This window comes from Meleagris gallopavo, chromosome 25, assembly GCF_905368555.1.
Source record: "Meleagris gallopavo chromosome 25, MGAL_WU_HG_1.1, whole genome shotgun sequence".
Classification (NCBI taxonomy): domain Eukaryota; kingdom Metazoa; phylum Chordata; class Aves; order Galliformes; family Phasianidae; genus Meleagris; species Meleagris gallopavo.
In genome coordinates this window covers 4,999,939-5,023,518 of record NC_139428.1, presented here as the reverse complement: position 1 = coordinate 5,023,518, position 23,580 = coordinate 4,999,939, and the positions used below count along the sequence as shown (strand labels likewise).

At 63.0% G+C, this 23,580-nt stretch overlaps 1 protein-coding gene across 2 annotated transcripts in view; it reads left to right on the top strand.

Moving 5' to 3' along the window:
- Positions 1 to 23,573, top strand: part of ADGRB2 (adhesion G protein-coupled receptor B2) — a 76,361-nt gene extending 52,788 nt beyond the window's left edge. The window contains exons 2-32 of one of the 2 annotated variants that reach the window (XM_085208759.1): positions 3,885 to 4,701; positions 7,923 to 8,006; positions 8,998 to 9,162; positions 10,008 to 10,172; positions 10,907 to 11,071; positions 11,745 to 11,909; positions 11,977 to 12,078; positions 12,156 to 12,262; positions 12,626 to 12,820; positions 12,905 to 12,973; positions 13,091 to 13,199; positions 13,277 to 13,423; positions 13,942 to 14,017; positions 14,107 to 14,209; positions 14,316 to 14,359; positions 15,208 to 15,334; positions 15,779 to 15,882; positions 16,154 to 16,256; positions 16,439 to 16,589; positions 16,814 to 16,883; positions 16,981 to 17,047; positions 17,133 to 17,218; positions 17,673 to 17,771; positions 18,420 to 18,591; positions 18,660 to 18,755; positions 18,894 to 18,933; positions 19,089 to 19,714; positions 19,980 to 20,015; positions 20,294 to 20,398; positions 20,495 to 20,548; positions 20,658 to 23,573. In XM_085208759.1, the coding sequence (XP_085064885.1) occupies positions 3,900 to 4,701; positions 7,923 to 8,006; positions 8,998 to 9,162; positions 10,008 to 10,172; positions 10,907 to 11,071; positions 11,745 to 11,909; positions 11,977 to 12,078; positions 12,156 to 12,262; positions 12,626 to 12,820; positions 12,905 to 12,973; positions 13,091 to 13,199; positions 13,277 to 13,423; positions 13,942 to 14,017; positions 14,107 to 14,209; positions 14,316 to 14,359; positions 15,208 to 15,334; positions 15,779 to 15,882; positions 16,154 to 16,256; positions 16,439 to 16,589; positions 16,814 to 16,883; positions 16,981 to 17,047; positions 17,133 to 17,218; positions 17,673 to 17,771; positions 18,420 to 18,591; positions 18,660 to 18,755; positions 18,894 to 18,933; positions 19,089 to 19,714; positions 19,980 to 20,015; positions 20,294 to 20,398; positions 20,495 to 20,548; positions 20,658 to 20,846 (4,623 nt within the window). In that variant the 5' untranslated portion in view covers positions 3,885 to 3,899 and the 3' untranslated portion in view covers positions 20,847 to 23,573. The remainder of the gene's footprint in view (positions 1 to 3,884; positions 4,702 to 7,922; positions 8,007 to 8,997; positions 9,163 to 10,007; positions 10,173 to 10,906; positions 11,072 to 11,744; positions 11,910 to 11,976; positions 12,079 to 12,155; positions 12,263 to 12,625; positions 12,821 to 12,904; positions 12,974 to 13,090; positions 13,200 to 13,276; positions 13,424 to 13,941; positions 14,018 to 14,106; positions 14,210 to 14,315; positions 14,360 to 15,207; positions 15,335 to 15,778; positions 15,883 to 16,153; positions 16,257 to 16,438; positions 16,590 to 16,813; positions 16,884 to 16,980; positions 17,048 to 17,132; positions 17,219 to 17,672; positions 17,772 to 18,419; positions 18,592 to 18,659; positions 18,756 to 18,893; positions 18,934 to 19,088; positions 19,715 to 19,979; positions 20,016 to 20,293; positions 20,399 to 20,494; positions 20,549 to 20,657) is intronic. The other variant, XM_085208758.1, reaches the window with a different exon arrangement.
- The last annotated feature ends 7 nt before the right edge of the window (positions 23,574 to 23,580 follow it).

Below are 23,580 nucleotides of genomic sequence, written 5' to 3'. Positions count from 1 at the left end.
GAATTTGGGCCAGGGCCCTGCAAATTCACTTCCTACCACGCTGCCATCCTCTAATGGGGACGAAGCTGGCCCAGAGCCACCCGACTCGGTTGCCAAACATCAAGGCTCCGTCTTTCCTCTGTGCTTGCAGGGGCCACCGCGTCCCTCTGCTCTCAGCCCATCTATTCATTCTCAATGTCTGCCGAGAGCAGGGTGGATCCAAGCCCTACTCCTCCCCAGAGAGCAGCACCTCGGAGGCTCCCGACGCATCCAGCTCCAGACAAGACCAGGGGCTACTGAACCCCCCACCCCACATGCATCCACTTACTGCTGCTGCCTGAAGGTCTGGAACCCCACTTTGGTGACCTCCTGGAAGCCCCTGCCCCTTGGCACGGTGTCGGGGGGGGGGAGGGGGAGGAGGGGCAGGACGGGTCTGTGCAGTGGGAGCAGCATCCCAGTGGCACTCGGATGGCAGAGGGAGCAGCCCAGTGCCGGACTTGGGGGGACCTCACTGCTGATGGGGTGTGTGCACACCATTCCTAGCAGAGCGTAATCCTTAATCCCAGTGGAGATCCCACCGCGCCGTCTCCCGGCCTTGCTTCTGGAGTGGAGTTTTACCAACAGCAGTTAAGTAAAATAAATAAAAAGGCCTGTGCTTGCCAGTGGTAGCGCGGCGCGGCCACTGATTGGCAAAGCGGCCCCATTAATTACGGCTCCGCGCCGCTGCCAGCCTGCGTGCTTCAGGAACGGCGGTGGCAGCGAGCCGGGAGGCACGGCGCTGCGGGGGGGGGGCGAAAGGGGGAGTGAGAGAGCGGGGAGAGGGGCGGCAGCGGGGGCAGGGGGGGATGTGCTGCGAAGCCAACCCCGCGCTGAGCGCACACGTGTCGGTGTTCGCGGCAGCACCGGCGCGCACACGCCTGGGCGCACACGTGTGCACGTGCGTGCTTTGCGGGGTGCCGCGTTCCGGGGGGCCGAGGGGGGAAGGCTGCGCTTTCGGTGCCCCGCACTTTCATCTGGCAGAGCTCAGAGCCTTAAGGAGGGGTGGAGAGGCCGCGCCGGCGCTGGGTGCGGGCGGCAGCGGGAAGTGAGCGCGGGGGCGGCTCTGCGGCTCCCGCTGCCTTTGAAGCAGAAGCGAAGATCCCAGGAGTGGGAAGCGGGCGGCTCACCTCGTGGGGAAGAGCTCGTTAGAGAGCTTTGCTCGCGGGCGGTCACCGCTGGGCAGCTGTGATGTGCTGTGATGGGATGGAGATGCTCCGTGCCCGGCAGCCGCGTGGCTGCGCGTCCTGCACCGAGCCGTGCCGAGCTGTGCCAAACCACCCACCGTCCCACTCCTCCTGCCGTTGCTTTCCAGCCCGGTGCCCCACTGCCTGGTGCTGCAGCACTGCCCCGCACCGTGCCCTGCCCTGCTCCCTCACCTCCCAAAGTCCCACAGATCGTGCGTCTCATTCAGCCTATTAACAGAACACTGCCCAGCTAAAAAGCGTGTCACTTAAAACCCAAATCTCCTTTACTTTGCTATTAATCGTTTCTCAGATTATTAATGCCGGCAGGGTTTAGTGACGCCCGCTTATCGCTTTTGGGGCGGTGTCTTTGTTTCTGCCATTGTGTGGCACAGAGAAACCTCTGCTCCCAGCACCGGGGCTGGGCAGATGGAGCTGTGTGGAGTCCCCCATGAAGTCACCATTAATGCAAAGATCTTCAGGAAAACAGCCTGTGAGCACAGCTGGGGTGTTGTGGTGCAGGGCAGTGCCTCCTCCTGCTGCTGGAACCTGGAGCATTGAGGGATGCTGGCAGCAATGGGGAGATATGGGATCCCAGTGGTGATGGAGGGATGTGGGATCCCAGTGATGATGGAGTGCTGCCCACTCCCCAACGGAGCCGCCACTCCTCCCTCTGTGTCACAGCGCTGTCATTTCCATGCAGTCGTTTCCCGGCTCTGTAATGGCTCTTTAAAAGCTTTAATTAAAAACCCAGCCCTCCCCTCAGCCCGGGCGGGGAACAAAGGGAGATGAGAGGGGCTGGAGCAGGCTGCAGTGTGCCAGCGGTGCCAGCGGTGCCAGCGGTGCCAGCAGCAGCTCACACAGAATTGTGAGGCGCTGAGATGCAGCAGATCTCTGGGGGCAGCGGGGATCCCTGCAGCTCACAGCTCCCAGCATGGCAAGGTGTGTGCAGGGCTCTCCCCTGCACGAGGGATGGGGCAGTTTTGGAGCACTGGGACGGCGATGCTGCACGGTGCGATGTCCCCACGGCGGTGCCAGGTAGGGCTGGTGGCAACCTCGATGTCCCCGAGCCGCTCTGCAGCACTGTGTCCCCGTGGGTCACTCGGTGCCCCAGCTGTTCAATATCTTCTCAGGCTCAGCGTGCGGCCCAATGAAATATTTTCACTGCAGCGGCAGCAGCACTCGCTGCGGGGAGCGGGGCTGGTGCTTAACAAGGCCTTCGGCAGCGGCTGTGCGCTGGTGCTGGGAGCATCCTGGCTCTGCTGCGGGGATGGGCTGTGGGATGATCCTGCAGGGCAGCGTGGTTGGATGCAGGGAGCCGTACCGGCTGAGCCGGCAGTGGGGCCGAAGCGTTTCCTGCTCGCTGCTGCCGGGTGAGGGAAGCAAGCACCATCTTGTGTCCCTGCCAGGCTGCGGGAGCCCCGCGCTCAGCTCGCCGCAGAGTGGAGCATGTCCCCATCTGACCTCCTCCTCCCCTTCCTCCTCCTCCTCCTCCTTGCCATCCCTAAAGCTGCACATGGTCGGATCCTCCGGGGGACCCCATGTTCCTGACGGTGTCTGTGATGCCTGCAGAGCTCTGGCAGGGGCACGGCGCAGCTCGCTGCTTGTGGGGTCTCCCGTTGAATGGGGCTGGAGCAAAGCAGTGCTTCCATTCATTCCCTCCCATTTTACACCTGGGGGTCCCCCCTCCATCCTGCCCAACCGCTGCCTGCAGAGCCTTCCTCCCCGTGCACGTGCTGCCGGCACTGAGCCCCTGTGCCTGTTGCATGTGAGCTGGATTATTTTTAGCTCCCTAATGTGCCCTGCACCGCTTCGGCGCAGCCTCAGCCGCAGCTCAGGCTCCTGCCCTGCGCAGGGGAAGCCCGGCTGCCAGCAGTAAGGGCAGGATTTGGAACATGAAAGAGCCTGAGGGTGAAGGGGCACCTCCCAGCCCTCTCCAGTTGTCCCCTGGCCCCACAGAGCAGTGCTGATGCGTGTTCGGTGCCCTTGGCTACTGTAAAGCTGCACTCTGGTCCTGCTTAAAAAGGCCACCGCGTGCATTATTTTGTTAATTGAGTTATTAAACAGCTATCGACAGCTATGCTCTGCATACTTGGTGTGGTACCCAAGAAACAGGTGTTGGGATGATTGCTCACCCCGTGCTGGGGTCTCGGTGTGGGAGGTGTGGATGCCATGACAGCGGGGTGTCCCAGTGAGCTGTGGGGTGCGGGGGGGCTGAGTCCAGAGTGCTGTGCCTGCTGGGCTGTGCTGGTCAGGGCTGCAGGAAGGATCCCTGCAGAGGCTGTCAATCTCAGTGATGTGCATGGAAATGGGATGGCAGCAGGGAGAGGGTCCTGGGTGCTGTACAGAGCCTGGGGGCTGTGTTGCAGGGGGTGGCATTTCCCACGGTGACCCCCAGCACCTGTTCACTGCACAGTTCCTGCCATTCAGAGAGCAGGAGCTGCAGCATTGGTGGCTTCGGCTCGCAGCTCCCGGTTCAGTGCCACGTGCTGCCATCATGGAGGTCACCGCAGCACAGTGGGTTGGGGCAGCACTGGGTGAGGGCTGTCCCCTGGGGGCTGGGAACACCCGATGTGCCTGACCCCCCCTGCACCAGCTCTGCACCCCTGGTGCAGCTCCCTGTAAGCATCCATCTGCCTGCTCATTTGTCTTGTCCGCTTATCCATCCGTCCATCTCTCCCACAGGGCAAATGCCATAGGATGACCGCTGCTGGTCCCCTCTTACTGGCTGTGATATCGTCTGTCCTGTGGCTCACGCGGGGCTTTGACCCGGCTCCCAGCGCCTGCTCCGCTCTGGCCTCCGGCGTCCTCTACGGCTCCTTCTCTCTCAAGGACCTCTTTCCCACCATCTCCTCCGGCTGCTCCTGGACCCTGGAGAACCCCGACCCCACCAAGTACTCTCTGTACCTCCGCTTCAACCGTGAGGAGCAGGTGTGCACCCACTTCTCGCCCATGGTGCTGCCGCTCGACCACTACTTGGCCAACTACACCTGCGAGCCGCGCACGGAGCCCCCCAGCCCCCCGCCCTCCGCACACCCCGAGGAGGAGAAGGAGGAGGAGGAGGAGGGGGAGGAAGCCGAACTGGAGCTGTGCGAGGCCGCGGGGCCCTTCACCTTCCTGCACTTCGACAAGAACTTTGTGCAGCTGTGCCTGGCGGCGGAACCCGAGGCTGCCCCGCGCCTGCTGGCCCCGCAAGCGCTGGAGTTCCGCTTCGTGGAGGTGCTGCTCATCAACAACAACAACTCCAGCCAGTTCACATGCAGCGTGCTGTGCCGCTGGCTGGAGGAGTGCCTGCAAGCCCCCGGCGCCCGGCGCTGCGGCCTCACCCACGCGGGTTGCAGCTGCCAAGCGGAGAGCCCCCCGGCACCGCGGCACAACGGCACACGGCACCCCTCCACCCGCACGCCTGCCCCGCCGCCCGCTGCCACCCCCCAGTGCTGCCCCCAACCCGAGCTGCATTCTGCCAGTGGCAATGAGTTTGAGCTGCCCGAGGTCCCCCACGGTGAGTGGAGCGTGCTGGGGGGTGGCGGGATGGGGCTGGGGGCTGGAGACAGAGCGGGGACAGTGCAAAGGGTGGATCTTGTTCATGCACACTCCTGTCCCTAATTGGGTGCTGTGCTCTGAGCAGGGAGAATGTGCAATGGATGGATCCTGACCATGCATGCTCCTCGGGAATGGAGGTGCAAATCCACATCCGGTTGTGGGGCAAGGAAATATGCAAAGAATGGATCTTGCTCATGCAATTTCTCAAGATGGGGGGGATACAAAATGGGCTCTGCACTGAGCAGAAACCAGTGCAGAGGATAAATCCTGCTGCGTACGTTCCTGAGACAGGAGGGTGCCCAGCGTGAGCTGAGAACCCACACAAGGGGTAAATCCCTCCCGTGCCCACTCCCAGCTCTGGGTGCGTCTCTCTGAGCAACGCTCTGAGCTCCCAGAGCTGCAGCTCGCTCTGACCAGCCCAGCCCCTGCGCTTTGCCACGGCTCTTTGAGCACAGCCTGTGCAGCCCCAGGGCCTCGCTCTCCTCCTGCACGGCCGCGCTGCTGCTCGCCTGACCGCGAGCCCGGAGCAGGAGCGCTGTCACTCTGCATTGGTGCAGACGTGGAAAACAATTTGCAGGTAAAATGACCCTTTCCCACGGCAAATTACCCTTGACTGCTGCAACCCGTGCTCTTGTTATTCCAGGCAGGATGGCACGGCCGGGCTGTTAACCAGGCACAGCGAAGCCATTTGCTCGGGACGGAATTGCGGCAAAAAATTGCAAGCAAAGCAGTCGAGCCCCCCCTGCCCTGAGCAGCGGGGCTGGGCTGGTGGGGGGCCTCCCATCCCAACGCTCCCTTTGCACGTGGTGCCGTCCCTGGTGCTTTGGGAGCACATCTGGCCAGCTGTTCCCCTGTGCCAGCCCCAGGCGATGCAATGAGGAGCTTAGCTGCTCGCGCTCTTTATCCAGGGCACCGCTGCTCCCAGCAGATTAGGTGGTGGCGATGGGCTGTGTGTATATATATAATTTCATTGGGCTTTAGCATTTATTTCAGGAGCTAAATGTCATTACGGGCAGATCCCCCAAATAAATCCCCGGTCCGTTTCAGCTGCGTGGCTATAAATCGCCTCATCCCGAGGGGAGCTCCTTGATCTGATTTTTTTTCTTCTCCCCCCCTTCCCTCCCCACTTTAAATGCAACTCTGCATGGGAGGATTAAGAGCTCAGCGCCGGGTCCAGGTGCCATCCTATTGCACTGCATCCCCGTTGCACTGCATCCCCACGCACACCGGGCGCTCACGTGCGTCACTGCGCCCGGAGCACAGAGCATCCTTCATGGCAGCGAGGGGTGCTCCCACCTGGCCTCCCCCGAGCCCCCCGGGGGGAGAATGGGCTCCTTTCAGGGCGGCAGCAGGGCTGGGGCTGAATGGCGCCTGTGAGCAGAGCTTGGCGGGTGCCCAGCACTGATCTCACCGGCTCTCCTCCGCCGAGAGCCGCAGCCGCTCGGGTCTGGCATTGGCCCAGCAGCTCCCGGGGCCTCCCCGTTCCCAGCCACGGTGGTGCCACGGAGTCCCCATCCCCAGCGCTGTCCATTTTACACTGCGGGAGCCAAAGGGATGCAGCCCCGTTCCCAGCTGTGGCGGTGCCATGGAGTTCCCATCCCCAGCGTCGTCCCTGTGCACCACGTACCCAAAGGGATGCAGCCCCCAGAGTGCAGCTTCGTGTGGGCGCACAGTCCACGCAGGCAGAACTTCCCCACCAGGCGGATGGAGGGTCGGGACATCATGAAGTGACTGCATGTGTCACAGCTGTGCTGTCCATAATTCTGCCTTCGTGGTTTCAGCCCTCCAGCTGTGCAGCTCACGGGGCCGCAGTGCCCATTCCACCGAAACCACTGCCCCGCAGCAGCCACCACCATGGCAGTGATGCTGGGAGGAGGCTGTGGGCTCCCAGCTTTCAGGGCCATGACCACCACTGGGGGGGGCAAACTGAAGGACCCCCTCCTTGCAGCAGTGGTGTTATGCGGAACCCCAGGTCTGGTGCTACGAGTGCAGCAGGGTCTGGGCATGGCTGTGGGCAGAGCTCTGCAATGAGGACTGGGGATTTAGTGCTCTCCAAAGAAAATTGAATTTGGTGTCTCTGTGGAACACAGCTGGGCAGAGCGCCCTCATATATCCTCTGGATTTATGGCTTCCCCGGGCTCTGGCGGGGATGTTTATAATTGTGCCGTGCTGTTCTCAGGGCCGGGTGGCCCTATGGCTGAGCAGCACCTGGTGGTCCCGTGTCCCCATGTGCTGCGGAGCGGTGCACACAGAGAGGGGCTGCGTCCCAGCACAGGGCAGAGCCAGGCAGGGTCACGCCAAGCTGAAGGCGAGTCGGTAAATTTGAGTCTATGTTCTGGCACTGCTAAGTGTCAGCACAGGAGGTGCTCCCTGCCTGCAGCCATGTATCACCTGTGTGCGTTGCACGAGGAGCTCGGCTGGGTGCTCCACATCCCCGTGTCACCTCCCATCCATCCCGTGGGGACGTCGCCGTGCTGAGGTGGTCACACCATCCCAGCTGGCACGGCAATGGGGTGCCATGGGGCTTCGGGCTGTGTGTGCCACCTGCACCCTGCTCTGCCTGGGGACATCGGCACCACCTCCATCCCGATGGCACCGCATCACTCCCACCGCTGGGATCTCATCGGGGTGCTGGATGTGGGGGACACGGAGGGGTCGCAGGAGGATCTGGATGGGGAGATGGGGTAAGGCTGCCCCCGTGCCTCTGCTGAGCCCTCTGCGTGCCAGTTAATTTCACGCCAAATGCTCTTGATGGATCTCTTGTTATTTTTGGTGAGCTGAGCCATAAATTTGTGCCACCTCACTGCAGCAATCTGTTCGGTGGGAAGGGGGAGCACCGCCGCTCGCTGCCATTCGGGTGCCCAGGGGTGCACTGGGGACATCGGTACCCCGGGGTGCATGGATTGATTTCAGCCCACACGACCAAAATGCAGCGGCTGGCAGAGGTGTGGTGCATTTTGAGGCTGTGGCTATGCTCAGCCATCTGTGCCCCTCAGGAAGCCACACAGTGCTCAGCATGGGGCTGGGCATCCTCATCCCACTTCACAGTGTCCACACAACATCCCATCCCCGTGATGTCTCCACATCCCCATGCCCCATCCCCATATTTGCTGTCCCCACAATGTCCCATCTCCATGCCCGTCCCCCGCCTGCTCTCACTGCAGCCCTTCTCTCTTCCAGGCAATGCTGTTGAGGAGAACCAGAAGGTGAAGACGCAGTGGCCACGGTCGGCAGATGAGCCAGGGGTGTACATGGCCCAGACAGGTACGGGCGCTGCAGGGCGAGGGATGGGTGACTCTGCGCTGGGTGACGCAGACAGGGTGACTTCCTTTGCTTCCAGCCCACGGACAGACTTCATTTGTTCCGTTTATACGTTTTTCCTCTGTGCCTTCCTCCGAGGGTTGTAAAGCCAAAAAAAAAAAAAAAAAAAAAAAAAAAAAAGCAAAATCTATTAATTGTTTCGTTCAAATGTATTTATTTGGCAAATTCATCTGGGTAATTGGAGTGCTGTGCTCCCCCTCCCCAGCACCTCCTGATTGATGGGCCTGGAGGCGAGCTGGGAGATGGATGGGCCCCAGCACTGCTCCGTGTGCCCAGCATGCAGATCTCCCACAGCCGGCTCCTACCCCATGCAGCTGCTGGGTGCAGTGTGGGGCATGGGAACACACAGTGGGGGGGCACCCAGCCCCACTGCAGCCCCAAATGCGACCCCATGGGAGGGATGGCCCCATACCCCCCCATGATGCAGGCACCACGGTGGAGCAGAACCTGCCTGCAGGACAAATTGTGTCCCCTTCAGAGCCGTCTTCCATGTATTCCTTTTTAATTTAAACTGATGGCCTTTTCTTCTGGTCTGTCCAATAGCTTCAGATGGATCATCAAGCTTCATCAGAGCTGGGTGCTTGCAAATGTCAGCAGCATGGCTGTGCGGGGAGGGCGGGCGGTGCTGCATGTGCCACAGATCTCCCAGGGCACCCAGAGATCATGCAGGGCTGGGACTCCGCACAGGGTCAGATCTGTGCAAGGACTCTGAGAGGTGTCAGATCTTGTGCCCTGACCCTTTTTCCAGGTTTGGGAGCAGCAGTGCCACAGTGGGGGCTCCTTCACCCTGCTTGCAACCTTGGTGCGCTTGTGCTCACTGTGCCTGTGGATGCTGCCCGTCTCCAACCCCATCCCCAACTCCAACCCCATCCCCAAAGGGTCCGCACGACTCTCCCTAGGCTGTCTCCATCCCTCACACCCTGTCTCCCCCCAGGGGACCCCGCGGCAGAGGAGTGGTCGCAGTGGAGTGTCTGCTCACTGACATGTGGGCAGGGCTCCCAGGTGCGGACGCGCTCCTGTGTCTCCTCTCCGTACGGGACGCTGTGCAGCGGGTTGCTGCGGGAGACACGTACCTGCAACAACACGGCCACCTGCCCAGGTATGGGGCACTGGGGAGCGGGGGGGCATCAAGGGATGGGGACAGCAGTGTTGTGCATTTGTGGAAAATGGGGGGAAGCGAGGATGCGGCTTTGTGCAGCTCGTTTCCCCATCATCTTCTCTTCCCTGCGGCTTCATTCCTGGGGAGCGCTGTGCCTGGGGAACAGTGCAGTGTGTGCGCCCCGTGGTGTGGGGCTGGGGTCAGGAAGCCACCAGTAGCTGATCCCAATCTGTGCGTGGCAGGAGGTGGCCAAGCTGCCATGGTGCCATGGTGCTCTGCTATGGATCACGGGTAGGAGCAGCAGGATGGATGCCTGCTGTGCCCTGTGCACTGAGGGGGCTGTGCATCTTCTGTGGGGCTGCAGGGAGCAGTGTGTCTGCAGCAGGAAGGCTGTGCACTCCATGACATGTGGGTGCTCCCCTGGGTGCAGGAGCTGATGGGGACATCTCGGCTCACAGAGCATCCTTTAGGATGCCTGGGGAGCTGCGTGGTCCCTGGCTGCTTCCAGATGAGCTGAGCTCGTGTAATGTGATTTGCGTAAGGAAGGGGCTGTGCACGTGCTTTGGTGCCAGGGTGAGCAGGCACAGCGTGCACACACCGCTGGGAACTCAGCAGGGAAGCTGGAGCTGGGCAGGGAGCCACGTGGCATCACTGCTGCCTGCTTGGGGATGGTAGGGCACAAAGGTGGGGAGGGTACAGCTGTGCCGTGGGATCATGCCTAGCAGTGCCCCCAGGCACAAGGGGTCTGCAATGTCCAGGACCCCTTGGTGCCAGAAGGAGGGGAAGCAGGGAGGCTGCAGCCCAGGGGGCCAGGTGCGCCGTGACGGCCTTGTGCTGTGTTGCAGTTCACGGTGCCTGGGAGGACTGGTCCCCGTGGAGCCTGTGCTCGGTGACCTGCGGGCGAGGGGCCAGGACCAGGACACGGCGGTGCGTGGCCCCGCAGCACGGAGGGAAAGCCTGCGAGGGCCCCGAGCTGCAGGCCAAGCCCTGCAGTATCGCGACCTGCCTGGGTCAGTACCACTCCCCTCTCCCCCTGCTCCGTGTCCCCAGCCCTGGGACAGCCAGGAAAAGAGCTGAGAGCGAGGGCTGTGCTCCCGGCACAGGGGCTGCATTGATGCAAGGTTCAGGCATTGCAGCCACGGGGACATGGGACAGCGTGGGGACGCTGGGGTGCATCCCACACAGGGGTCCCCATGGAGAGCCAACCGTGCTGCAGGGCCCAGAGCCCCCACCATGGGCATGAGGAGCCATCCCCAGAGTGTGCTGCACTTAGGGTGGCACGGGAACATCGCGGGGCACTGGGGAGGTGCTGGAGGCAGCGGAGGGCTCTGGCTGTGTGTGTTTGCCCAGATGCTGTGTCGGAGCCGTGGGCTGCAGGGACACCCCATGTGAGGTGCAGTGATGCAGGAGGAATGCGAGGTGCACTGAGTGCACCCAACATCCTCGCCATGCAGGGCTGCATCCCCGCTGCACACTGTGGCTTTTGTCACCTGGAGTGCTGGAATCTGTCGGAGTTCACGATGCAGAGCAGTGCTGGGGCATTGCTGTGCTGTAGCAGCAGTGCTGTTGGGGTCGAGTCGGTCCTGGTGAAGAGCATAGCTCGGTGCTGCCAGCTCAGCTTTGGCACGTGAAGCAGCACGTTGTTAGGTTGGACCCGTTGCACGCAGAGCGCGGTGCGGGCGGTGGGCAGCTGGGGCCGGCACTGTGCAGGCGTTGACCCGTTTCTCTCACTTTGTCCCCACAGTGGAAGGGCAGTGGTTGGAGTGGGGCGCCTGGAGCCGCTGCTCCGTCACCTGCGCCAATGGCACGCAGCAGCGCACGCGCAAGTGCAGCGTCTCAGCCCACGGCTGGGCGGAGTGCCGGGGAGCCCACGCCGATGCCCGCGAGTGCTCCAACCCCATGTGTCCCAGTAAGGCTCCGTGTGCTCGGGGGGGTCCGGGAGGGATGCGGCATGATTCTGCCTTAATGCTGCTGCGGTGTCGCTGTCGATGTTGCAAAGCTGCTGGCACGCTTGCGGGGCCACCGTTGCGGATGTGGGTGCATGGGGAGCAGGACAAAAGCACAGTGCTGGGGTGCAGCAGCCACCCACCTCACGCTGGTTGCTCCCTCCAGACGTGTCCTGGCTGGAGGAGATGTCTCTGTGCTGCTCATCCCTGCTGCTCCTTGCACCGTGCTGAGTACCCATTGGTACCTGATGGCTGCAGGTCCTGGTGCACGGAGCGCAATGGTGGGACTGAGATCTGACCTCATCCCACTGCCCCACAGGGTCCTGGGGATCAGAAATGGGGACACGAGGCTAAAGGTTGTGCCCTGTCCTCCCCCTGTCCTTCATCTCTCCCTGCATCAGCTGCAGGTGTGGAGCGAAGTGGGTGTAGGGTGGGGTGGCTGCCCTCAGGCTGCCAACAGCGAGCAGTGGGCCTGCAGGGAGGGGATGTTTCTCTTGTTGGAAAGAGATTTAAGTTACTGATTCTGCAGTCAGTAGCGGGAGCGCAGCCCTGCCCTGTCCCCATCCCCACATGGCACTGGGTGTCGCTTGTCGCGCTCAGCAGCCCGGGGCCCCCACGGTGTCCCTGTCCCCACAGCCGACAGCAAGTGGGGCCCCTGGAACCACTGGAGCCTCTGCTCCAAGACGTGCGACACGGGCTGGCAGCGCCGCTTCCGCATGTGTGAGGGCACCGGCGTGCAGGGCTACCCCTGCGAGGGCACGGGCGAGGAGGTGAAGACCTGCAATGAGAAGAAGTGCCCAGGTACGGGGCAGCCCCCAGCGCCCACCCAGGGGCCGGGGCTGTGTCTGACCCCCTTCCTGCCCCACAGCCTACCACGAGATGTGCAAGGACGAGTACGTCATGCTGATGACCTGGAAGAAAACCGCTGCGGGGGACATCATCTACAACAAGTGTCCTCCCAATGCCACAGGTGAGGGGCGTGGGGTGAGCATCCCCCCAGCCCTGGGGGTGCTGCCATTGAGCCCCCAGCCCTTGTTTCCCCTGCAGGGTCCGCCAGCCGCCGGTGCCTGCTGAACCCCCACGGGGTTGCGTACTGGGGTGTGCCCAGCTTCGCCCGCTGCATCTCCCACGAGTATCGATACTTGCATCTCTCAGTAGGTGCACGCTCCGTCCCCTGTCCCCGTGGGTCCGCAGTCCCTGTCCCTTGCTGTCCCCATGCAGGGTGGGTGTCCCCTTAGCACACTTCCTGCTCCTCAGGGCGGTTATTTCATTGCCCTGTGGGTGACCATGTAGGGAAACTGAGGCAGGGTGGGGAAGGACGTCACCGTCCTGCAGCCAGAAGGTGATCCCACCCTCACTGTGTCCTCACAAAGTGACTCTTGGGATGGAAAGACCCTCTGGCCCCCTTTTCCCGCTGCTTCCCTAATTAGTCTGATTAGTTCTGGGCATGGCAAGGGATGAGGGCACGTGCTGGCCACCAGGTGACACCGCTGTCCCCTGCCCTCATCCTGATCCAGCTGCGGGAGCACCTGGCCAAGGGGCAGCGAGTGCTGGCGGGTGAAGGCATGTCGCAGGTGGTGCGCAGCCTGCTGGAGCTGATGGCCCGCAAGACCTACTACAGTGGGGACCTGCTCTTCTCCGTTGAGATCCTGCGCAACGTCACCGACACCTTCAAGAGAGCCACCTACATCCCGTCCTCTGAGGACGTGCAGGTAGCAGGATGGGGACACGTGGGAAACTGCTGGGTGGTGGTGGTGGTGGTCCACCCCCAGTGCCACTGAGCCCCGTCCCTGCAGCGCTTCTTCCAGGTGGTGAGCTACATGGTTGATGCAGAGAACAGGGACAAGTGGGAGGATGCACAGCAGGTGAGCAGTGTGGCCATTTGTCCCCACGATGTCCCCACGATGTGCCCCACAGTGTCCCCACAGTGCCCCAGCGGTGTCCCATGGGGGGATGTACCCCAAGCTGCCTGCTGCCCACAGGTCTCTCCTGGCTCCGTGCACCTGATGAAGGTGGTGGAGGACTTCATCCACCTGGTGGGGGATGCACTGAAGGCGTTCCAGAGCTCGCTCATTGTCACCGACAACCTGGGTGAGCGACGGGCAATGGGGGGATGGGTGGGGGTCCTGGGGTGGGGGTCCTGGGGATGACACCTGCTGTGCCCGCAGTGATCAGCATCCAGCGTGAGCCCGTCTCTGCCGTGTCCAGCGACATCAACTTCCCCATGAAGGGCCGTCGGGGCATGAAGGACTGGGCACGCAGCTCTGAGGACAAACTCTTCATCCCCAGGGAGGTGCTGAGCCTCGCCTCTGCCGGTACGGGGTGGGCATGGGAGTGAGTGTGCACACGTGTGCAAGTGGATGAGCGTATGCATGTCCGCACAGGTGTTTGTGCATGTCTGAGCATGCATGGGTGTGAGCACACACTTGGGTCTTTCTGCATGTACATGTGAGTGTGCATGTGTGAGAACGTGCATCTCTGGCTGTGTGTGAGCACATGTGAGTGTGCACCTGACACTTTGTGAGTGTGTCCATGTGTGCACGTGGGTGAGCATGCACATCCAGGAGTCTGTGTCAGCACGAGTGTGCAAATATGTGAGTGTCTGACCGAGCGCACATCTGCAAGTGTGCACGTGTGTGCAAGTGGCATGTTGCGTGCTCATGTGCTGGAGATCAGTGTGTGCCTGTGCCGCAGGGCTGTGTGTTCCCTCCTGTGTGTCCCAGCAGCTGCGTGTGCCTGCTGGGTGCATGTATGCAGTGTGTGCACATGCGTGTGCTGGCCAATGGCTCTGCATCTCCCTGCACCGCAGCACCGCTCTCCGTCCCCTCTGCAGAGCTGGATGAGTCGTCCCACTTTGTCATCGGGGCCGTGCTGTACCGCACGCTGGGACTCATCCTGCCGCCCCCCAGGTGAGTGGGGCTGTCCCCGTGTCCCCCTGTCTCCATGTCCCCCGTCCCCATGTCCCTGTGTCCCCACCACAGCTGCCTGCTCCCCACAGGACCCCACTGGCCGTCACCTCCAAAGTGCTGATGGTGACGGTGCGCCCACCCACCAGGCCCTCCGAGCCCCTCGTGCTGGTGGAGCTCTCCCACATCATCAATGTGAGTGTTCCCATGGGGCCCCACTCCTGCCCCGTCGCTCTGTGCCCCATGTGGGGGTGGGCACCCCGTGGGGCCGGGACCAACCTGTCCATCTGTCCATCCACAGGGCACATCCCACCCGCAGTGCGTCACCTGGGACTACTCGAGGACGTGAGTGGGACGTGGGGATGGGGTGCGGGGGGGAGGTGCTGTTCCCATGGCCCTGGTGGCACCATGGCGAGTGGGGCCAGTGCCACCCCACGCTGAGCCCCTCCGGCTGGGGGATAATTTTGCCGGTGCGGGTATCGATTTGCTTCAGCATGACGTTGGAGACAGATGCCTACAGCCTGCCAGATGCAATTTGTTAGCGCAGTGCTCGCTGCTGTGGCAGGAGAGAGGAAAAGTAGGGCACGGTGGGGGGGGGCTGCATCGTGGGGTTGGACACAGCACCCCTGGGCGCCCTACACCTTGGCATCCCTGGTGCCAGGACAGCCCCACTGGAGGGACTGGTGCTGGGGGACTGGTGCTGGCAGGAGACGTGCCGTGGTGATGGCTGTGGCTGTGATGAGTGCGGTGGGTCTCAGCCCAGCATGGGGGCACATGCTCCCAGCTGTGCCGCAGACCCAGAGCTCAGTCCCCTCTGCCCTATGCAAGTGGCACAGCATCCCCAGGGGCTCCCCATCCCAGCACTGCCTCTTGCAGATGTTGCAGAGGGGGAGCATTTGCCCCCCTGAATTTGGGTTTGCAGAGGGCGCATTCCTGCATCGGGTGCTGGGGAGCCCCAGGACTGCTTACACCCATCCCTCCAGGCCTGGACCCCTCAGTCTGGCTGTCGCCCCCCAGCTTGGATGGGATGATTGCAGACTGAGGCTCCGGGGGGATCAGCGCTTTGTGCCGTGCCATGCACCCCAGGCGCTCACCCTGCGGGGGCGAGGGAAGGGTTAATCCAGAGCTGCGAGGGGCTGTGCGGTGGTTTGATCAAATTGCTCTCTCCCTCTTGTGCTTGTCCCATTAATCAGCGATGCTGGCTTGGGAAACTGGGACACGGAGAGCTGCCAAACCCTGGAGACCCTCCCGGCGCACACCAAATGCCAGTGCCGCCGGCTCGCCACCTTCGCCATCCTCGCACAGCTGCCCAGAGACCTGGTAGGGGACGGCGGGTGGGGATGGGGACAGCAGGTGGGGATGGGAACGTTGCAGGGCACGGCTGAACGGGAGTCCTGGGGTGGGGATGGGGAGGTGTTGCGGCCGTGGCACTGAGGGGGTGTGCAATGGGGGATGTCAGACCCCGGGGGGCTTTCCCACTGTTTGGGATCCTGGAGTCCCAGGGATGCGCTCAGGTGGCATGGTGCTACAGGGCTCTGTTTAGGGGATGGGTCTCAACCCTCGTGGCGTAAGGTCCCTGCCCTATTGCTATTCTGCCCACATCCCCCGTTGACATGGAGATGGGCACAGGTCCCCAGGAAGGTGCCTTGGCCACACCACTGCCACTGCCCACACGCTCAGGGGGTCCCCAGTGGGAGCAGAGGGGTCCAGCAGGGAGCTGCCAAGGTGGGGCTGGGCTGAGCTTCTCCCTCCTTTCCCCTTCAGGCCATGGACCCCTCGGGCAGCCCATCGGTGCCGCTGATGATCGGCTGTGCTGTGTCCTGCATGGCCCTGCTGACACTGCTGGTGATCTATGCTGCGTTCTGGAGGTGAGCATCCAGTCGGGTGGGTTTGGGGGGCACCTAAGGCATGACAGAGGTGGGGAGTGGGGTGGGAAGGGGGGCACAGCATGAGCTATAGGATCAGCTCAATGTGATGCCATGCAGAGAAAGGTGACGTCAGGATAGGGTTATGGTTGGGGTTAGGGTGGGCACCATCCCTGAGTCAGGGTGGCTCCTGCAGCACTTTGGAGACGTGGGATGGGAAGGGGATGGGGAGGGGACAGTCCAACCCCCCAGCCCCATGCCTCTCTGTCCCCAGGTTCATCAAGTCAGAGCGCTCCATCATTCTGCTCAACTTCTGCGTCTCCATCCTGGCCTCCAACGTCCTCATCCTCGTGGGGCAGACCCAGATGCTCAGCAAGGTGGGCACCGCACCACACCCCCCATGCGCTGCGTCCCACCCCCAGCTCCCAGATTGGATTTGGATTAACTCAATCTCGAGATTAAACGCTTTGTGTGACGGCTTTGGCACAACCCTCACCGCGGGCACAGGATGTTAACCGCCGCCGTGCCGCATCCCCTGAAATTCCCCATGTCCCCGCAGGGGGTGTGCACCATGACGGCCGCCTTCCTCCACTTCTTCTTCCTCTCATCCTTCTGCTGGGTGCTGACGGAGGCCTGGCAGTCCTACCTGGCGGTGATCGGCCGCATCCGGACACGCCTGGTCAGGAAGCGCTTCCTGTGCTTGGGATGGGGTAAGGGCTGGTGGGGATGGAGGATGGGCACCGTGCAACTTTCCCATTCCCCGTGGGGTTGTTGGAGTCCTCGTAAGGAATGGAGGCACGGCGGAGAGCAGTGTGGCCCCACCCTGGCTTGTGGTCCCCTAGCTGTGGCCCCTTGGGCCCATTGGTGCTGTCATGGAGGGGGTGCCAGGGGCACAGCACTGCCCCCCCAGCTGGGCCCTCCCTCCCTTCTCCAGGTTTGCCAGCACTTGTGGTCGCCGTCTCCGTTGGCTTCACACGGACCAAAGGCTATGGGACGGCAAGCTAGTACGTGGGGAAGGGGGGCACACCAGGCTGGGGGTGGGGATGGGGAGCGGGCGAGGGTATCTCCTCCCCACACCCCTGACCCCCCCGGTCCCCGCAGCTGCTGGCTCTCACTGGAGGGCGGTCTGCTCTACGCCTTCGTGGGACCCGCAGCCGTCATTGTGCTGGTAGGACAGACCCCCACGGACCCCAGACCCTTCCTGTGTGTCGTGGGGGCCGTGATGCCCTAACCCTGGCTCCGCTCCCCACAAGGTGAACATGCTGGTGGGCATCATCGTCTTCAACAAGCTCATGTCCCGCGACGGCATTTCAGATAAGTCCAAAAAGCAGCGAGCTGGGTAAGTGCCCTGCACCTGGCGGGACTGTGCGGGGCCGGCGCGGAGCCCCCTGCCCTGCTGTGGGGCTGGGGGCTGCGGGGGCTCATGGGCACGGGGTGAGCATGGGGCAGAATTTCTTCACACCAGTGGGAGGTGGGATTGAGGCTGGAGCAGTCCTTTTGCTGAGGGCTTTGGGGGCAGCGCATGGGGAGGGGGCTGTCACCCCAGGGAGAGGGGCTGTGGACCCTCCTTGCTGCCGCTTGGCCACCGCTGCAAATCATTAACAGCTCTGCTGCCCCAACTAACCCTCTTTCTCTTTCTTTTTCTCCTTCCATTTGCTTTCTGCCCATGTCCATCCATCCGTCTGTCCATCCATCTGTCCCTCCCGCTGTCCCCCTGCCTTGTTGTCCCCGCCTGCCCCCCCCGCGTGGCCCGGTCCTGGCTGCGGGGTGCCGGGGGGGTGGTGGGCACGTAGCTCGAAGCCCCCCCCCTGCGGCAGCCTGCTGCTGAAATGCACCAAGTGCGGCGTGGTGTCCAGCGCGGCCATGACCTCCGCCACCGCCAGCAGTGCCATGTTAGTGCCCGCCACGCGCCCGCTGCGTCCCCACCCCGAGCACAGCCTGTACCGGGGTGGGAGGAGGGGGGGTCGGTACTTGGGGTGGGTGCTGGGCACCCCCGTGGGGTCGGGGATGGGGTGTGAGACAAGGCTGTGTGCTCGGGGCGGCCCCGGGCGCGGGGTCGCGTGCCCCCTGCAGCCATCCCCCCGCATGGCATGGCTTCTGCCATCACCTCATCGCCGGGGTCGGGGCGTGGGGGCTCTTCTCCTCCTGCTTGGAGTGTGGGGTTGGGGCGGGCAGCATGGGAGCCCTTTCCTGGCACTGAGACCCTGGGTGCTGGGGGGACCCCCATCCACCTGACGTCCCTATTGCAGGGGATGCATCCCCAAAAGGCGGTGCCAAATACCTCCCTTTGTTCTACGGGAGGGTGAGGGCCACCCCGCGGCCCCCAGCGCCCTGGGACTGATGGGGGGACAAGGAGCTCCCATGACCCTCACCCACACGTGGGTGAGCACCGGACTGGGGACAATGGCCAAGAAAAGGGGACCCAGGGGAGAGCTCGGATGCTGCACGTGTGGGCAGCCCTGGGGAGCAGTTGGGGTCTCGGGGCTGTGTCAGTGCACCCCACCGGTGGGCTCACCCCCTGCCCTCTCTCCCTGCCCCAGGGCATCGCTGTGGAGCTCCTGCGTGGTCCTTCCCCTGCTGGCGCTGACCTGGATGTCGGCCGTGCTCGCCATGACCGACCGGCGCTCCATCCTCTTCCAGGTCCTCTTCGCCGTCTTCAACTCCGTCCAGGGCTTCGTCATCATCACTGTGCACGGCTTCCTGCGCCGAGAGGTGGGCCAGGGGCGCGGGGGCACCCCACTGCCTGCAGGGGACCCCCATCACCGGCTGTGTCCCCGCAGGTCCAGGACGTGGTGAAGTGTCAGATAGGGGTGTGCAGGAGCGAGGAGAATGAAAACTCGCCCGACTCCTGCAAGAATGGGCAGGTGCAGATCCTGGTGAGCGCGGCAGCGCCAGCGCGGAGCAGGCAGGGACCCCCGTGTGCCCCGCAGGTCCCCAAGATGCATTCACTTCCCCACCTCTCTCTCTCTTCTCTCTTTCTCTTTCCCTTTCCCCTTCTTTCTGTGTTTTTATAGACAGATTTTGAAAAGGACGTTGACCTGGCATGTCAGACAGGTGAGGGCTCCCCTGTGCCGTGCGCTGGGGTTGGGGACATCGCCGCTCCATGCCACGGAGAGGCCATGATGCTGTTGTGATGCCAGCATGTGGGGGCTTGCTCCTTGTCCCCCACCCACCCAGAGGACCCCCTCCAACCCTCTGCCTGCCCGCAGTGCTCTTCAAGGAGGTGAACACCTGCAACCCTGCCACCATCACTGGCACTTTGTCGCGCATTTCGCTGGATGGCGACGAAGACCCCAAGCTCAACACCAGCTCAGAGGGCAATTTGGGCTTCTCCAGCCTGCCGGGCAACATCCCCACCGCCAGCATCCTGGTGCAGGTGCCCAAGATGACACCCAACGTGGTGGCGGGTTTGGAGCTGGGCGAGCCGCCGGCGCAGCTGGAGGCACAGGGTCCTGTCTACCTGTGCACTGAGAGCAGCCTGCGGCCCCTGGAGTACGGCTGGCTGCGGGCGCCGGAGCCACCAAGGGAGAGCGATTATATGGTGCTGCCACACCGCAGCCTGCAGCCCTTCCAGCGCGAGGAGGGTCCCGGCACTGAGGAAGGGACCCCCCGTCCCACTGGGCCAGGAGAGGGGGATTCCTACCCCGGCTTTGTCTCGGTGGAGCATGTCAACGTGAACCTGAGCCAGCCCTACGGGACGGTGAAGCACCCCTACGGGCTGCAGTTCAAGCAGCACCCAACGGTGCGGCAGATCCTGGCGTCGGAGCTGTCGGAGCGCAGCCGCACCATGCCACGCACCGTGCCTGGCTCTGCCATGAAAGTGGGGTCCCTGGAGGTGAGCGGGAAGTGAGGGAGGGGTGCAGGGCTGGGTGTGCCGGGGGATGTGTGTGCGTGGGGAGAGAAGCAGTGGGGAGAGGGGTGGCGAGCGTGCATGAGCATATATGTGTGTGCCAAGGGCTGCAGAGCTGCCCTGTCCCCGTGCTCCCTGCCTGGCACCTGCTGTGCTGGGGATGGCTGTGTGACCAAGGCTCTACCTTGGCCTGCAAAGACCTTTCCTTGTTCTTGTCCTCCTCCCCATTGCTCTGTGCATCCCCCACCAGAGGAAGAGGTTGCGGTACTCCGACCTGGATTTCGAGGTGAGCGGTGGCAGCAAGCTGTGGCGGGGCAGGGACCCTCAGCTGTGCCACGTGGGGCAGATGGGGCAGAGCCAGGATGTAAAAACATCACACCGGGCACTGCAGAACGCTGACTGCCCATCAGATCTCCAGCACTGGGTGGGACCATTTTGGTTTGGTGGGAGGGGATGTCGCTCACAGCCGGACTGTCCCTGGGTGTCCCCACGTGGCCTGGGCACGGGCAGCTGTGCGCCCATGGGTGTGGATGAATGTGCTGAGGGCTCTGCTCTCCCCTACAGAAGGTGATGCACACTCGGAAGCGTCACTCTGAGCTCTATCACGAGCTCAACCAGAAGTTCCACACGCTGGACCGGTACCGGGCGCCAGCTGCCGGCACCATCAAGGTGAGCTCTGGGCTCCAGCGGAGCAGGACACTCAGGGGGATGTGGGATCCTGGGCTGTGGGAGGGCTGTGGGGCTGAGTGCTGCCTCTCTCTGCAGCGAGAAAAGCGATGGAGCGTCTCATCAGGTGGTGGGGAGAAGAGCGTGGCCACTGTAAGTGCGGGGACTGTGTGGGGCCGGGATGCATGGGCACGGGTGGCCGTGCCCCCCATAGGGTTGGAGCTGTGCAGTGCTGCACACTGCAGCCCCGCTCACCCCGCAGGACACGGCTGGCCCCGAGGACCCGCAGCCGCCGGCCGCACCGCCCAAACCCTGGAGCACATTCAAGGCGATGACTCTGGGCTCGCTGCCCAGCGCCCACCGGGAGCGCCTGGAGCTGCGCTGTGCGGACTGGGAGGGTCCCTGCGCTGGTCTGGATGCGGCTGATGGGGACTTCCAGACGGAGGTGTGAGCCCCGTGCAGGACCAGCTCGGACGCTGTGTTACTCCGTCCTCCTCTGCGCCCGGGGGATCCCATCCGTCGGAGCCATCCCTGCAGGGGGACCGCGCACCCCACACTCACCCACCGCTCACTTGCGCACCCTCCCGGCCCCCCCCGGGCAGGACCGGCCGCCGAGGCCCTGGCATCTCCGTTCTTTTCTACCGGGATGTTTCTTCACGCAGTGCACCGTGTGCACGCGCGCGGCGGCCCCGGGCACCCCACGCACCCCACGCTGGGTGGTGGTCCCGTGGCCGGGCGCCCTCGCCCCGTGGCCGCCCCCTCCCAGCCGTCCCCACCGTCCCCACCCCACGGGGCAGGTGCTGTCGTTGTTGGAAATAAAAGTTCACTCTCTGTGGTGCCGTGGGGCCGCCACGTGGTGCTTCGTGTGCCACCCAGGGACGGGGGGACGGCACTCGGTGGGGACGTGTCTGTCCCAGCCCTGCCTGCTGTGCCCTGGATCCTGAGTGGGGCTGAGCCCACCCTGACGCACTGCTGTGCAAATGACTGCAGGAGCTGAGGGTGCTGAATGACATGGTAATTAATCTACGAGCAAATGAGCAACTTTGGAGGCAGCTGGTGCCTGGGGCAGGGACAGGGGGCACAGTCTCAGGAGGAGCAGAGGTGGGGCCCACACTTGCGGTTGTGTCCGAGGAGAGGACCATCCGTGTGCTGCTGGCTGTCACCCACGTAGCACAGTGGGAAGGGATTGGTGTCCCCCCAGGTTCCCCTCACCGACCTTACCATGTCTGTGCCCGAGGGAGTGGGGGACCCCGTGCTGGAGCTGGCGTGGAGAGACCCTCACTTTGACCCCGAGACGGTATCCAAAGGTCATAACACAGTTCCTCTCCAGCAGCTCACTGTTTCCGACTGGTGTGGGACTGCAGTGGTGGGGGGTGACTGCAGGCACAGGAGCTGCACAGAGGCACGGGCAGGATGCAGACCCCCGGAGCGCAGGTCTCTCATCCCCTGGTCGTCCCGCTGAGCACTGACTGCATGGCCCAGCTTATCCCAGTGCTGACTGGTTTGGGGCTGGGGCTGCAGGCTGCGTGCTGGGAGCGAGGCAGCGCTGGGCTGGGGCCAACTCCAGTTGTGCAACACGAGGGGCCAGCTCCAGTTGTGCAGCCGCAGTGCAGCTGGGGTTCCCAGGGCAGTGCTGCAGGATGGGGGCATGCAGCCTGCCGACACTGCGTGCTGCTCCCTGGGTCACAGTGCTCACTGCTGAGAACAGCAGCCATGTCCTCATGCTCTGGTTGCTTGGTGTCCTCTCCACCACCCCACATCCAGCCCGGCCCAAACTTTGGGGCCGGCTCTGGGTCCTGTCTTTCCCTTCCCGGCCCCAGGCAGCAGCAAGCAGCAGCGGCAGGCAGTCCTGGGGCATCTGGTGGCAATTAGCAGCTTTTATTACTCATGGAGACGCCATATGGGTGAGGGAATGGAGCCCGCCCTGGCGGTGCAGGATTGCAAGGGGATGGGAAGGAGTGACGTTCTGTAGGGCTGGGGATGTGTAGGAGGGAGCATGGGGGTCTTCAGCCCCAAATCCCATTGGTGGGTGCACAGTGCGTGAGTGGTGTCCGGGGGAACAGGGTTGGAGAGCCTCACAGCCGTTTTCCATCTGAGCCGCTGTGCACCGCAAAGAGCTGTGCCAAAAATGTTTGGTTTTGGGGGGCGGAAACGATGGAGAAAACACTCCGATGCTGAGCAGCCGGCACGGAAAGTTCCTCTGCTCGGGTTTGAGTGTCTCCGCCTTTCTCTCTCTGGCGAAGCACTTCCACCAGAAGAGACAAAGCTGCTGCTCCAGCGCCACAAACCCAGAATTCACACCGCAGGAATTTCGGGCTGGCACAAGTAAGGGATGGAGGCGGGGAGCCCCGCGGTGACGACGCTGCACCGCATGACGCTCCATCGGAGGCAAATTGTCTCCAGCTTGAAAATTGCAGTGCTCTGCTCGGGGTCGGGTTTCTTGGCCGCTGGTGCTGCTGTTTCTTGGAAATCCAGCTCGCCTCAGAGCTTCCTGGGGGCTCGCCGTCTCTTCCCATCCTTGCTCCAGGGACTGGTGGGGGGATATTTGCTCTCTCAGTGGAGCTTGAGGCCACCATCCCCATGGAGCCTTAGGCGGAAGAGGGCAAAAAGCCATCCCTGAGCCTGCCCCACAGCTGGAGGAGCAGGATGCAGCCTCCCGCCCCACGTGCTGGCATGGAATGGCACAGAGCTGTGGTTACCTCTGTGCTGTGGCTGTCCCCACGCACTCGATGCCAGCAGAGTCACTTTGTGCCACCGCACTGGGAACAACCAAGCAGAATGGGAAAATTGAGGCACAGTGGGAGCAGTGTGGGGGATGGCTGCCACCCCGACACGACCCACAGCTGTGCCAGCACCACCAAGGGGTGAGAGGACGTGCCCAGGCTGCAGCGAGGTGCCCAAGCCCTGCTCAAACCCGCATGGAGCCGCTGGGAGGCTCTGCAAAGAGAGCAGCTCGGGGTGAATAATCACCCACTAAAAAGGAATGATAAAAGTTTCGTGATGTTTCATACCCACTTGCTTTAATTAGCCTTAATTGCTACAGTAGGCAAGCCGCAGATGAACTGAGCGCTCTGTCACCGCATCTCGGGGGCTGCCGGCTGGATAAACGGCACCGCACGGCGCTCCAGCAGCAGCACTGCCTGCTCTGCCCCAGACAGCTTATTTACTGCGGGCTGAATAAATAT